Source organism: Saccoglossus kowalevskii, chromosome 6 (genome assembly GCF_978046115.1).
Source record: "Saccoglossus kowalevskii chromosome 6, keSacKowa6.1, whole genome shotgun sequence".
Lineage (NCBI taxonomy): Eukaryota > Metazoa > Hemichordata > Enteropneusta > Harrimaniidae > Saccoglossus > Saccoglossus kowalevskii.
Window position 1 is genome coordinate 28,772,523 of NC_140646.1, and position 15,839 is coordinate 28,788,361.

At 33.2% G+C, this 15,839-nt stretch overlaps 1 protein-coding gene across 1 annotated transcript in view; it reads left to right on the top strand.

The window, feature by feature from the left end:
* Nucleotides 1-234: 234 nt before the first annotated feature.
* LOC102808999 (beta-1,4-galactosyltransferase 5-like) overlaps nt 235-15,839 on the top strand; it is a 39,720-nt gene continuing 24,115 nt past the window's right edge. The window contains exons 1-4 of the mRNA XM_085500318.1: nt 235-470; nt 9,871-10,116; nt 14,331-14,581; nt 15,230-15,346. Of these exons, the coding sequence (XP_085356444.1) occupies nt 251-470; nt 9,871-10,116; nt 14,331-14,581; nt 15,230-15,346 (834 nt within the window). The 5' untranslated portion in view covers nt 235-250. The remainder of the gene's footprint in view (nt 471-9,870; nt 10,117-14,330; nt 14,582-15,229; nt 15,347-15,839) is intronic.

Sequence of the window (15,839 nt, forward strand, 5' to 3'; positions counted from 1 at the left end):
CAACTGGCGGATGTGGTATATAAAATCGCTGATCATTTTTCAATTTCATTTACTGCTGAAACACATTTTTAGTTGTTATATTTTCTACGCGCAATGCTTCGTGGAAATGAAATATCTAATGAATTACTTACAATTCCCGGAGCTCAATATTTTTAATGTTTGCAAAGTAAATTCTCTAAACAAGATTTAACGCTTGGGCGTGGACAGATAAAGTTGGCTGGACTTGACATGCGCAGACAAAAGGACGTTTATGGCTAGTGGAAAATGGCGGACGTCTCAGGGTTATTGCGGAGTTTTTTTCAAATATGACATACGGTTCATGGTAGTTAGATGGGTCATGGGTTTGTTTCGGACCAGGAGGGTGAAAGACTTGGTTTTGAGGAAATGTTTTGTTACTATTTTCATGCTACTCTCCTGTGCATCGTGTGTTTCCATGGTGGGTTACTGGGTTTATACTGACCCAAGTGCAGGTAGGTGACCGTCTTCTATGATGTATACATAGTCTCTTACCATCCTCATATTTTCGTTTTATAATTATATTGTTGGGAGATAATCACTCCTATGGCTTAATTCAAAATATACCATGTGTTGCATGACACTCCACATCAATTCAAATAATAACTGGCAGCCTTTAGCATTGTATTATTGCCCAATTGAACTCGATATAACTTCATTGCGATCGCATAATACTTTGAAAAGAACTCATTTTTCTTTGAAATATAACGATGCCATTTTTGTAACCATGAAACAAAAACAAGACAAAATCAAATTTTACATTCTGTTATTGGTAGTATATTTACTACAATCCAACATGGCGGATGTACCCGATGCCCAACTTTCCTAACACAGTGTTGCATTTTTTGTTGGATGTTGTTACAAAGAAAGTTTCGGGTGCCGCGTATATTTAATACATAAAACCACATTTCATGTACCGTAGCTGTCACGAGTTCAAATATTACCAGTCAAGTTAGTAGGCGTGTATGTATGCCCTCTCATTTGTCCATTTACAATACATAGCGCTCGTTTCCATTGAATGCCCTTTGTTGCACTCAAGATAGACAATTGTATGGAGGTGTAAATAAACCACGCGTGTGTATTATCCACAAGTTAATGCGATCAACAAGTACGCAATGAGGTATCGTATATAAGGTGTTCGCTGGTCCTTGTCGCCCAACAAGTCTGTAATATGATCTTGCATGCATTGAATACCAGTGGCTGTGAACGGCCATGAATGAACTGAATACAAAGAATGTTTACATTTAGTGCCCATCCATTTGCCATGTTACTATAAACTAAGATAATGCTGGAATAGTGGACATGGATGTTTCAACATTCAGTAATGTTAGAAACCAACTTAACCACATATTTCTGGAAAATTCAGCTCATTGGGGCTGTGTTTTCTTATTCTACACAAGGTTTTAGATAGGAAATTCCTAGAATGTGATGTCATTCTTATCAGGCTTGGTTTATCAAGGACATTACAACTAAGTCTGCAATTGAGGATGTCCATCTTTCATTTTGTCGGTTCATTCTTGGTCTCTCAAAATTCACACCAAAAATGGCTGTTTATGGTGAGCTAGGAAGGTACCCCATTGACTGTTTTATCAAGAAACAACAACTTAAATATTTCAACCGGGTAACAAACTCTGATAACACATTACTAAGAGAAGCCTACTTAGTAAATAAGAATGTAAAAAGTAAATGGTTTACAAGTGTAGAAACCCTCATGCAAGATATAGATGTTGTCACCATTGTAAACTCAAGTGAAAAAATAATTAAGAAACATTTAGACTTTATTCATAAAAAAATAAACAAATCATTTGAGAACCAATGGATCTTAGACATGCATAATGATAATAGAAAACAAACCTTGGCTAAAAACAAACTAAGAACATACAGACTTTTCAAACAAGATTTAAAAATTGAAAATTACCTAATTAATATGCAGAACCATGGTCTTAGAAGGTTAATTGCAAAATTCAGGACAAGCAACCATGACCTTAAAATTGAGAAAGGCAGACATAATAATGTGCCGCTGGATAAAAGAACATGTGAGCAACATTTTTTAATGAAATGTCCAGCTTACAGTCGCCATAGGGACAAATTATTCCTGACTGCAAAAAAAAAAAATTCCAAATTTTGATAAAGAAAATAGTCAGAATAAATTCATTTTTAATTATGGCAAACCATACTCTAGCACCAGCCTTAGCTGTCTTCTTAAAAAACAGCTATGGAACAAAACAGCAACAACTATCAGTGTATTAGGCCACATTTTGTGTTCATTCCATATTCTGTATTCACCATTGGCTGCAAATTGTCTTTATTGTTTTTGACTTGTTTTATTTTTTTTAGAAAAGTTTTTATTTTTTGTTTTATTTTTTAGATTGTAGTTTTTTTTTTAATTTCTTTCTGTAAGACCCTTTTTATCCTTTCCTAAGGATTTTATGCGTCTAATAAAAAAAAAAAAAAAAAATATAGCATGATCATTAATAATAGTTATTTATTGACATTTGAAAAACAGTACTCAATAAACAATAGTTATTTAAAAAAAAATATTCTTCAGTTATTTTCTATATGAAATAGGATTTTATTGGTAATATTTCTCAGTACTTTATTTTTTATGCGGTTTTTATGTCCATCATCATTAGCACAATTTACAGTAGTCATTAACTGTATGTTGAGATGATGTTGAAATAACCCTGGCCTCAGTGAAAGTTTGCATGTTACTCACATGACTCTTAAAGGATAAGATAAGTCAAATAGGAAGTGTGTGAGTATAAAATATCACAGGACATTTACTAATGTGTCCCCTGTTAGCGATGCAACTTTCAATTTTAGCTAAATCAGTAATGCTTTAGCTACTTCTGAAGAAAGTTGTTAAAAAATAAATTAAAATGAACTTTGGAGGACATGAACTGATATTTTGGCAATTAGCAGCTTGGTTAATAATTAACATTTTAATATAACAACATAAGTTTACTATTTGGCTAAATAATATAAACACTGGGTGGATCCAGTGTTATCATAGTTCAAGTATTGTAACCTCTATTTATGTACAGTGACGGGGGTGGGGGGGGGGGAGGGGGTAAAGGTCATAGTGTTTATTTATATATGACTCAGACTGTTGTGCATTTTTTACCTTAGTCCAATGGTATGCTATATTTTATCAAATAAAGCCCTTTTAAAATAAAAATTCAACTTTTTGGGTTGTAATGGATAACTCTCCAGCTGATTCATTGTCATCTTTCTATTGTGGAGAAACTTCAAAATATTCATTTGCGATCATCAATGTTTTGTCCACCATGTTTAGCAATCTCATTGGTTTATTCAAACTACACATTCCTAATTAACTACAGTTGTTAACAAAATAAAAACATATTTTTCTAATAATGAAATTAATACACCAGCTGTTTTAATTTAGCTGCACATTTTTTCCCGATGATTTGGCATGAGGACCATTTGTGTTCTTTTGCTCATGATTTCCCATCAAATTGTTTTTCTATGACATTCTGAAACAAAGTACAATGTAATATATTTTGTCATATTCAACTTCTTTCACCAACAATATGAGAAATCTATGGATTTTTTTCTATATTGTTCAAACACATCAAAACGTCCCAGGGGGAAGTCTCTGAATAAAATATGGTACTCAAAACGTGTAAAAGGGGTGTTATTTACTAGTAGTTATTTGATGCGTAAATGAGTGTACCGTGTTAGGGTCTACCGTAATATTTTAAAATATATAAATAAAGTGTGAAAAAAGAAATCTCATGAATTCATGTACCTAAACTTGGAAACAGTATGATTTTAGTATATATATATTTTAAATTTCTGCACTTGAAAAGGGGTACAATTTTAAGTTAGAAGAATAGACTGCATAGATCTATTCTGAGCTAATGCGCAGATTTGATTAGGTTTTTAGTTTAATTATGTATTGCATATTAATTGCCTAATTTGCATGATAATTAGCTAATTTTTTTTAGCTGTTCCTTGGCTGTTCCATTGATACATTATCTAAAGAACCATCATTGGATTTTGATGAAACTTGGTACATAGATACTCTGGGACAATGAGGAGACCTGATTAGTTTATTACTTTTGGGTAAATATGCATATTAATTACCTAATTTGCATAATGATTATTCACAATTTTCAGATTTCCACTGATATTTCAAGTACTAATTATCACATTTCAATAAAACTTGGTACATGGATGTCATAGGACAATGGACAGAACTGATACACTTTGTGTTAATATCCATGCATATTATTTACCTAATTTGCATAGTTAATACATTTTTGGCTTTTCTGCTGATATTTCAGGTACTAATCATCAAATTTCAATGACACATGGTACATAGATGCCCTAGAATATTGCGCAGACCTGATTAGTTTTTGTTTGAAATTCTGTGCATATTAATGACCTTATTTGCTTATTAATTAAACCAACTTTAAGCCTTCTCATATTGTTTCTCAAGAACCATTTCAATAAATCATTGATACCTCAGACCACTAAAGAACAGACTAGCAACGCGGCTTTTCCTTTGGTCAGATGTGTGCCACGTTTGTTTTTGGGCTTAATTTTTTAATACAATAAACAACAGATTGAACTAACGTGACTATAACGTAATAACGCGATATTCATTATTGTTTCATCAAATCACGCGAGATACTGCGAGATGTACACAGAAAGTAGTATTAGCTGGGTCATAGTTCATTCATTTTTCTAGTGTTGTGTCTGCTTCACGGTGCTCCAGGAAAATGGCTTCATCTGTGTAAGGGAAACATTCTTTTTGAGTGAATTTGTTGATTGGGACAATGACGATTATGACTGGGAAATTATAAAAAAAAAGGGAATAGAGACAATTATAATTTATGCTCCATGAACATACTAGCTTCCTACCGAATATTAAATGACTTCAATCGCTTAGTTGCGAGAGCATATAAAGTTTTCAAACGCAGTGTCCACAATAACTACGAATTGTCCACACAAAGGAACACTGTCGACGGCAACACCGCCATTTGATCTTTATAGAAAAAGTTCGATAAATGTTGGGAAAAGTCAAAGTAACGAGAAATATTACTATACATTTGCTCATTATGTATTCATAAATATCATCATAACTCACCCAAAAATTGACCCATTTGGACAGAAATGACGACGATGGAAAGGTCAGAACACATAGATATCATTTCCGGTTAGATCTGAAAGTATGCACCTGCGATTTCTGCACTAGAATGACATTACGAAAACACACGAAGCAGGTAAATGCGAGTACGTACGGGAATCTTCGGGTAGACTTGTGTCAATAAACTACCAGCAAGGTCTGCCGTGGTACGCATCGTACTGGCGTAATCCCCAATTCACACCTAAAACAATAGACGTTGCGAGTCTGTTTTTTAGTGGTCTGAGTTGATACACAGAATAATGCACAGATCTTATTGGTTGTTTGAAAGCATTTTCACTTGTTTCTCAAGTGCCATTCAACAGATTTTAATGAAACATGGTAATAGATGCTCTGGGATGATGCGCAAACCTGATTAGTTTTTCATTGAGATCAATATGATATGACTGATGTTTAGATGACCTTATATGGTCATGTGACTTCAATAATATGCATTACTATAATATCTTATGTACTGTTGGAGATAGCATGGAGCTAGAGTCATACAACTGGTGTTATAATTTTGTTGACAAGATATATGACCAAAATCATCATATATGGTCATTATTTCATTAAATATTTATAATAGTTGAATCATAGCTACTTGGAACCACCCTGATGCTTGCAGTTATATTTTTAAATGGTGTATTTGCTCTAATAGAAGCACATGTGCTTACTGTAATATATAGTAACTACAGTATTCCTTATTTGTACTTCATGCCTCCAATACCTTCAGTTCGCTGAAGTTCTTTCAAAGCTTTTCACCGATTTCTAGTTTACTGGGACCCCTTCCCATATCAGAGCATCCCATATCATGTGTGATGGAGTGACATATTTTGAGAAACTTGTCCTAATTTAAAATTTGGTATTTTTAGAACAATTCTATAGCACAAAATGTTGCACACAATTTTATTTTTCGACACTTTTTAAACCTAGATATTTGAAATACATTAACATTCACAATACATAATTTTTTCAGCTTGCAGGTATGTCTCTAGCGTTATATCTCTTCCGCTTTTACCATAAAGTTCTTATACTTTGGTAAAAGCGTAATAATGCTGCCAAAATGGCTCCTATCAACTAAAATACAAATGTACAACCATAATTTTCTTGAAACTTAGGCTAGTGACCCCCAAGTCAATATCCTTATATTGCCCGAGAGGACAAATTGACAAATGAATGAATGAATTATGGTTATTTGCATTAATAAGTTGGCTTCTACCATATGTTCGTTCATCCATTCGAAGCCATTTCTCAGAATTTGACATATCAAACTTGAGTGTATTTTCATTACCATTTCATCAAATATAGCTGATTGGTAGCCATTTTGGACCTCAAAATTGCTAAATTCTGATCTATATGTGTATGTTTCCAGGACAGCTCATCAGAGCTGTACAGGGCAATTTCATTCAAACTTGCAAGTCGTATCTTTTTTGAGATTAAAACATTAATGATTAACTGGTGCCAATTTTGTTCGCTCCGCTGTCGACTTTGTCGAGCGTCTGTCATCCGCGTCAACTTTTTCAACCTTTTCTTGAAAACCACAAGCCTTATTATTTTGATCCTTATAATGTACCTTGCATATTTACCTTGGGCAAACTGCTCTTAGATTTGTTCATTTTGTGATGATATTTTCAAATCTCTAATTTTAATGAATATTTTTTTGGTATTTTTGGTAAAAAGTGATATTTTCGACTTCGAGCAAGTCTGATTGTTTCGATACTAAACATATAGGTACCTCAGGTAGACCTCTCTCATATTTATTCATTTTCTAATGATATCTTCAGTTCTTTAATTGAAATGTGCATTACTAACAGCGGGACTATTTCAGTCGAGAGGCTGCTTATTTTCAAGTAGCAGACCCATTTTTTTTTTCAAGTAGCCAACTGATTATCAAGTAGTGGAACAAATTTCAAGTAGCTGACCAATTTTTTTTTTCAATTAACAGATCAATTTTCATGTATCAAATCGATTGTCTATGTGGACCACCGTAGTGGATTGAATACTAAAAATTGAATAAATATTTAATAAATGCAATCACCAATTTTATCCATAATGACAAATGCATAGATCACAGATGTCCTAGTTTGAATTAAAATTATTAATGGAAATATGTCATACTGGTAGTTATTTCAATTATCTGTTTTTTTGATTTTTGTCATTGAATATGTACCTATGATAAGACTTCTGATGATTGCTTGTTTCAGGTCAGTTTATTAGCCCCCACCTGGACAAAGTCCGGGAGGGGGCTTGTAGTTTTGCCTTTGTCAGTCTGTTCGGAATGATTTCTTGGAAATGACTGGGCCGATTTTTTGGAAACTTAGTACAAAAACATAGTGGTCAACTATACATGTGTTCTGACGGCCATTTTTAATGCCAAAATTCAGTCAAATCCAGTCCTTGTATGTCCATCGTCATTTCTTGGAGATGGCTTGACTGATTTTGTTGGACTGCCCATACAGATGTACGTTGTTTTACTTTTTTGAAACAATCAAATATGGCCGACTGGCAGCCATTTTGATTGTTAATCATGGCTTTTGTCTGTCCATTGATATTTCTCAGAGATGCCTTGACTGATTTCAATGATACTAGGTACAAAGACACAGTGAGGAGGTTTGCATATTCACATGGATTTATTTCCTGATTTGATAAAATATGGCTATCTCGAGCCATTTTAATGTCAAATCCTGTAAAATCCAGTTTTTTGGGTCTGTCCATCATCATTTCTCGGGGATGCCTGGACCGATTGTGCTTAGACTTGGTACAGAGTGCAGATGCACATTGATTTATTTTTTCAAGGAATCAATTAATGAGCTCATTTCCATATTGAATTATTAATTTGAATATCTTGTGAACTAATTGTCCATATCAGACCAATATGCAATATTGAGTTTCAATTTAAATTAACAAGCTCATTTGCATATTTAATGAATTTTGAATTTTACCAAATTTATTAGAGATAAATTAACTGTTAACTTTGAGTAACAAACTTTTGATTTTCAACTTAATCTTCCTACTCGATTTTATACATATACATTCAAACTTTATAATCCATAGTCAACTATAATCACATCTGACAAGTGGGGGCTGTGTCATCTTCAGATGACTTGTTGTTATACTGTAGATCTTAGACCTCTATGATTATACCCACATGACATGCTTTTATTTAAGCACATATCATAATTTATAAATTATTACTTTGTGTCAATTTATTGGTGTTGCTGTGGCTTATGGTAATTTTAATTACCGTAGTTCCTGTTCATATACAGTCCGAAAATAGGGAATTTATACGGAGTGACATGGGTATGTGACAAGCCTTGGCTGATCACATCTAATCTTGAAATATGTATGCATTTTGTTTTTTGCAATTTGATTCAAGCAATTTTCATCAAAATCAGGTATTTTTGCCATTTTGATGCATCGAGTGCCATTAATGTTAATATAATAAATAATAATTTAATTTGCAGGTAGAGGACAATTAAATTTGATTGTATTGGTATATTTATTTCATAGAAATTGGTCATGACTAAGGTTTATGTAGGGTCGCATCAGTAAAATATGGAATTACCATTATACTGATGTTAAATCACAGCTGTCGGTCTGGTATAGCAACAGCTTGGAAAATTGCATGACATGTGATTTGGGTTATTTTGCTTTAAATAAAGCATGATATTTTGTGATACAATAATTAAATAAAACTATCTCTTATATTAATATATCTGATAATGAGTCTTCATCTAAAAGTAATTTTGCATAAATCAGAGCATATATTTTAATAAAAGATATCCAAGAGCAGCTATTTTTACTGATATCATTTATTGCCTGCCTGTCTACAGGCATGGATAACTATTGCCACATGAATGTATAAAAACTAGATTACTCTGAACTTTATAGTTTTGTGAATGGAATTTTGTTTTTGTAACAGTCAGTTCATCTTTTATTATCTGTGATCATCTTAACGAGTGATTAAAAAAATTTGGCTTTCAAATTACCAAATGATATTTTGTGCTCTGTTTCAGTTTATGTGTTCTCTCCATGCATGCAATTGATATTGCCAGCTGGCCACTTAGAATAAATCTAGAGCAGGTTATAATACCTTTTTATTTGTTTAATTAAAATTCAAGGGCACTAATTTCAAATGTCTGAAAATACTAGTATAATCTATTATATTACAGACACTATTATTCATATCAGTTATTAACTGTTTATCTGGGTACCTGGTAGTAATATTTTATAATTGCAGTGACAATGACACAGTTATTGGTAATGCATTTGGTACATTCATGTCTAGTTGCTGTTTTATACTTGTGTGAGTGTGAAACTGAAACACACACTGCCGATGTGAAATGATGAGCTGTTTTGATCAACACAGTTTGATGCAAACTGAATAATTGGAAAGAAAGTTTCTTAACGTTTAAATCATGAATCAATTGTCTAGCAAACTAGAGATTTCTTGACACAAATATTGCAAAATATTGTAAAATGACATAATTTCATAAAAGAAAAATTTTTGCAAGTCCCTAAATATCATGTAATTTTGTAGCGGTGAAAATTTGTTGGGGTTCTATGTATGACACAGTGTTATATTCACAAAATTTTGTCTTTGTGAATGCCACAAAATCATCAAAATGCAAAAAATTCTTATCAAAATGTGGTTTACAGTATTAAAATGTTGTTTGTTTTTTTCTGCATACATTTTATTTCAGCAAATGCCTGGATATTTTCATCCATCTCCCTGAGTGAAAATTTTGGAGAGAAGCTACGACATTGGAAAACTGCAGTTTTAGAAGCGAATGTACACGAGGCAAATTCTTTAGCACGGCGCAATGGTTCTTATCTCACATATACAGGGGACCTTTTCTTATCAGAATCTGGAACATGGGAACCAATTAGTCCACCCATCCAGTTGAACAGTTCAGATCTGTGTCCAGAAACAAGGCTTCCAGATTTAGGTATAGTAATTAGATGCTGTTATTAGTATTGACATGTATCAACCTGAAATTACTGGTTACCATATCATTACTGCACATTTAATTGCTGCATTAGAAATATTGGCAGTGAGTTTTTAGCTCCGCTGTCGACTTTGTCGAGCGGAGCTTATCATATGAGTGATTGTCCGTCGTCGTCGTCGTCGTCGTCGTCCGTGTCAATGTTTTACTTTTTCGACTTCTTCTTGAAAACTACAAGCCTAAATGCTTTGATACTTGGTGTATATGTACCTTGGGTAGACCTCTCTTAGGTTTGTTCATTTCATCTTTAATTCTCTAATTTTGGTGAATAATTTTGTCATTTTTGGTAAAAACTATATTTTCGACTTCTTGTTAAAAACCGCAAGTGCAATTGCTTTGATATTACATCTATAGGTACTACATGTGGACCTCTCTCAGATTTGTTAATTTTGTAATGATATCTTTAATTCTTTAATTTTGGTGAATATTTTTGTCATTTTTGGTAAAAAGTGATATTTTCGACTTCTTGTTAAAAACCGCAAGTCCAATTGCTTTGATACTACATATATAGGTACTACATGTGGACCTCTCTCAGATTTGTTCGTTTTGTGATGATATCTTCAATTCTCTAATTAATTTATTTTGGTGAATATTTTTGTAATTTTTGGTAAAAAGTGATATTTTCGACTTCTTGTTAAAAACTGTAAGTCCGATTGCTTTGATACTATTCATATTGTTCATTTTCTAATGATGTCTTCACTTCTTTAATTGAAATGTGCATTGCTAACAGCGGAGCTATCTCAGCCGATAGGCTGCTTGTTGATTCTTTTATCAGTGTGCTCTCTATAAACAGGACGAGTTTTGTAGGGATCCTGAGTCAAAATGTAATCTCCCAAAATCAAGTTGAGACTGCTCGGGAAGTCTGTCTTCTAGAAAAAGTAAAATTGTATGTGCATGTATAGGCACAAGGAAAATTAGTGTGGCCTTGACAAACATGTACATTCGTTTTTAGCTCCACTGTAGACTTTGTCGAGCGGAGCTTATCATATGAGTGATTGTCCGGCGTCGTCGTCCGTGTCAATGTTTTACTTTTTTGACTTCTTCTTGAAAACTACAAGCCTGAATGCTTTGATACTTGGTGTATTATGTACCTTGGGTAGACCTCTCTCAGATTTGTTCATTTTGTAATGATATCTTTAGTTCTCTAATTTTGGTGAATATTTTTGTCATTTTTAGTAAAAAGTGATATTTTCGACTTCTTGTTAAAAACCGCAAGTTCAATTGCTTTGATATTACATATATAGGTACTACATGTGGACCTCTCTCAGATTTGTTCATTTTGTAATGATATCTTCAATTCTCTAATTTTGGTAAATATTTTTGTCATTTTTGGTAAAAAGTGATATTTTCAACTTCTTGTTGAAAACCGCAAGTCCAATTGCTTTGATATTACATACATAGGTACTACATGTGGACCTCTCTCAGATTTGTTAGCTCCGCTGTCGACTTTGTCGAGCGGAGCTTATCATATGAGTGATTGTCCGTCGTCGTCCGTCGTCGTCGTCCGTCGTCGTCCGTGTCAATGTTTTACTTTTTCGACTTCTTCTTGAAAACTACAAGCCTGAATGCTTTGATACTTGGTGTATATGTACCTTGGGTAGACCTCTCTTAGGTTTGTTCATTCCATGTTGATATCTTCAATTCTCTAATTTTGGTGAATATTTTAGTCATTTTTGGTAGAAAGTGATATTTTCGACTTCTTGTTAAAAACTGTAAGTCCGATTGCTTTGATATTACATATATAGGTACTACATGTGGACCTCTCTCAGAATTGTTCATTTTGTAATGATATCTTTAATTCTCTAATTTTGGTGAATATTTTTATCATTTTTGGTAAAAAGTGATATTTTCGACTTCTTGTTAAAAACCGCAAGTCCAATTGCTTTGATACTACATATATAGGTACTACATGTGAACCTCTCTCAGATTTGTTCATTTTGTGATGATATCTTCAATTCTCTAATTTTGGTGAATATTTTTGTAATTTTCGGTAAAAAGTGATATTTTCGACTTCTTGTTAAAAACCACAAGTCTGATTGCTTTGATATTACATATATAGGTACTACATGTGAACCTCTCTCAGAATTGTTCATTTTGTAATGATATCTTTAATTCTCTAATTTTGGTGAATATTTTTATCATTTTTGGTAAAAAGTGATATTTTCGACTTCTTGTTAAAAACCGCAAGTCCAATTGCTTTGATACTACATATATAGGTACTACATGTGGACCTCTCTCAGATTTGTTCATTTTGTGATGATATCTTCAATTCTCTAATTTTGGTGAATATTTTTGTAATTTTTGGTAAAAAGTGATATTTTCGACTTCTTGTTAAAAACCACAAGTCTGATTGCTTTGATATTATTTATGACACAAACACAAGAGCATGTACATGAACCAATAATTTATTTGGCAAATAGGGGGGGCACACCACAAGACCATCGTACACAAAAGTGAGACAATGCATAACAGACTGATAAGATGGTCCCTGGTGCCGCCCCCAAAATGTAGAACAAAGCAGGTGTAAACTAGCTGGCTTACAGTTTCTAAACTAAAATACAAACTAGAATAAGACTGAAAACATGTTGGTTGGTGCAGCATAGCTGCATGATGTTAGTATGGAATGGCAGATTGCAGCATGACTGCAACTGTACATATATAGGTACTACATGTGGACCTCTTTCAGATTTGTTCATTTTGTGATGATGTCTTCAATTCTCTAATTTTCGTGAATATTTTTGTAATTTTTGGTAAAAAGTGATATTTTTGACTTCTTGTTAAAAACCAATAGTTCAATTGCTTTGATATTACATATTTAGATACTACATGTAGACCTTTCTCAGATTTGTTCATTTCGTGATGATATCTTGGATTCTATAATTTTGGTGAATATTTTTGTCATATTTGGTAAAAAGTGATATTTTCGACTTCTTGTTAAAAACCAAAAGTTCAATTGCTTTGATATTACATATATAGATACTACATGTAGACCTTTCTCAGATTTGTTCATTTCGTGATGATATCTTCAATTCTCTAATTTTGGTGAATATTTTAGTCATTTTTGGTAGAAAGTGATATTTTCGACTTCTTGTTAAAAACTGTAAGTCTGATTGCTTTGATACTATACATATTGTTCATTTTCTGATGATGTCTTCAGTTCTTTAATTGAAATGTGCATTTCTAACAGCGGAGCTATCTCAGCCGATAGGCTGCTTGTTCATTTTGTAATGATATCTTTAATTTTGGTGAATATTTTTGTCATTTTTGGTAAAAAGTGAGATTTTCGACTTCTTGTTAAAAACCGCAAGTCTGACTGCTTTTAATTACATATATAGGTATTACATTTGGACCTTGTTAATTTCGTGGTGATATCTTCAATTACTTAATTTTGATGATTATTTTTGTCATTTTTGGTGAAAAGTGATATTTTTGAATTTTTGTTGAAAACAACAAGGTCCTTTGCTTTGATACTATACATATTGTTCATTTTCTAATGATATCTTCAGTTCTTTAATTGAAATGTGCATTGCTAACAGCGGAGCTGTCTCAGCCGACAGGCTGCTTGTTTGATTCTCAGTTTTCTTCTTATGCTACAGTAACTGTAGTTAACTTTCTTCTGTACAAATGCTGTACTTTAAACAAAAGTTGTTGGTGCTTTTTCTGCAGTCCCATTGTGGGTTGGGTGTTGCTTACCATATGTGTGCTACATATCTCATTTCATTCATGTACAAATTATAGTGAACTATATGCTGCAACATCCACAAATCACATACTCAGCTCATTCAGTGACTGTGCATCCACACAACTCATCTATCTGGAAATTGGTGGTTCAAATCCAGGATGTTACTGCTCAAAAAATGTCAAATTTTTAAAGGAGGAGAAAATTGTATTGTCAACTTGGTTCATCTGAGAGAAGGATTGTTGTTTTAAACAGGCTGAGAACAACAAAACTAGTATACATGTACTTTTCTAGTAAATGGACATTGTTGAAACAAAAGTGACTACTGGTAGTAAACAGATATTGTTTTGAACAAAAAAAAGGGAGATAGATAATATTAAATGAAAATTGAGACAATAGAGACGAGCTAAAAAAGAGTTAAACCTAAATCTTTAATCTATGCCAGATAACATATATACCGGTATATTTTTTTTGACAGAAGGTCGATTAGAGGTAAATATGTCTGAGATAACAATGAGTCAAGTTGAATCTAGAATGTTTCAGACATCAGAGAATGGATATGCAGTACATCAAATGGTTTCTCTTGCTAATAAAAGATTACAGTCATCAATGGTGCTTAATAATTATGCTGACGCAGTCTATGGTTTTGGACTTAGCTTAGATATTGATAGTTATACTTATTTACCTGGTGGCCATTGGGTTCCAAAAGATTGTAAGCCAAAATGGAAGGTAAGAAAAAAAAAACATTCTGTGAATTGCTGGTTGTCCTTTTTAGCTCCGCTGTTCTCATAGATGACAGAGCAGGGCTGTTCATATAGGTGATTGTCGTCTGTCTGTTGTTCTCTGTTTCTGAACATAAAATATATTGAGAGATACATGCATGTATTGCTCTTTGCTGTTTACAAACTATTTTGGAAACTGGTTAAAACTTGTTTTTAAACTGAGTATGTTTCTACGTACTGATTTTTGGTTGCACTTTTTAGCAATCGAACCAAATATACTCTGCCCATTATAATAGTACATTGCCAGCAACAAGGATTACAGAAAGGGGACTATTCATTCGATTTAATTTTAGCGGATTTAGTCTTGCAGGCATACTCCCCGAGTTTTAATGTTAGTGTGGAGTGTATAAAAAACATATCTATTGGTATGTTCATACTACACAGACTAACAAATGATTTTTGGATTGATCTAAGGTACTCACATTGTCTAAATCCATCAAGGATTGTGTCTGAACATCACAGATGAATACATTCTACAGTCTTCTCTGATATACGTATATTTCATGAAAAAGAGTGCTGTAAAGAATGCCAGATGACTATACACAATTTGTCAATATTATTTTATACTAACTCTATTCTTTACTTAATACTGCAGGTTGGCATAATTGTTCCATTTAGAGATAGATATGAACATTTACCAATATTATTGAGGCACGTAGTTCCCATGTTGCAGAGACAAAGACTGGAATTTGCTTTCTTTGTTATAGAACAGGTAATTTAATCTTTTGCTTTTCTTTTTGATCTGTACGTGTTTTGAAATACATTGTACATTTTAAACGTGTCTTTGATGATGCAGTTGGAATAAAACGGGCAGTGCAACGCGGTCATTACCGCGGTGGTGGTGGCGGCGGCTGCTCGACCGCATTTTATGCAAATTTATACATAGATTCCATGACGCCGGCTGACGTCTGCCGTAGGCTTGCACAGCAATTCACACTTATTGTCAAGACAATTAATGAACTGGGAACTTAAAAGGATCACAAAGTTCTAATGAAAAATTAAACCAATTTGGCTGAGCCAAAAGCATAATAGTTGACATTATTTTATTTGCCTGAGCCTTGGAATAAAATCACAAAACAATCCAGAAAGACGTAGAGATCAACATATAAAATATGATCGCATTATTTTGTGAATATATATCATGCATGGTCTCAGAAAATGTTTAGAAAGATTAATGTTTCGTGTAGACCAAATATAATCACGCA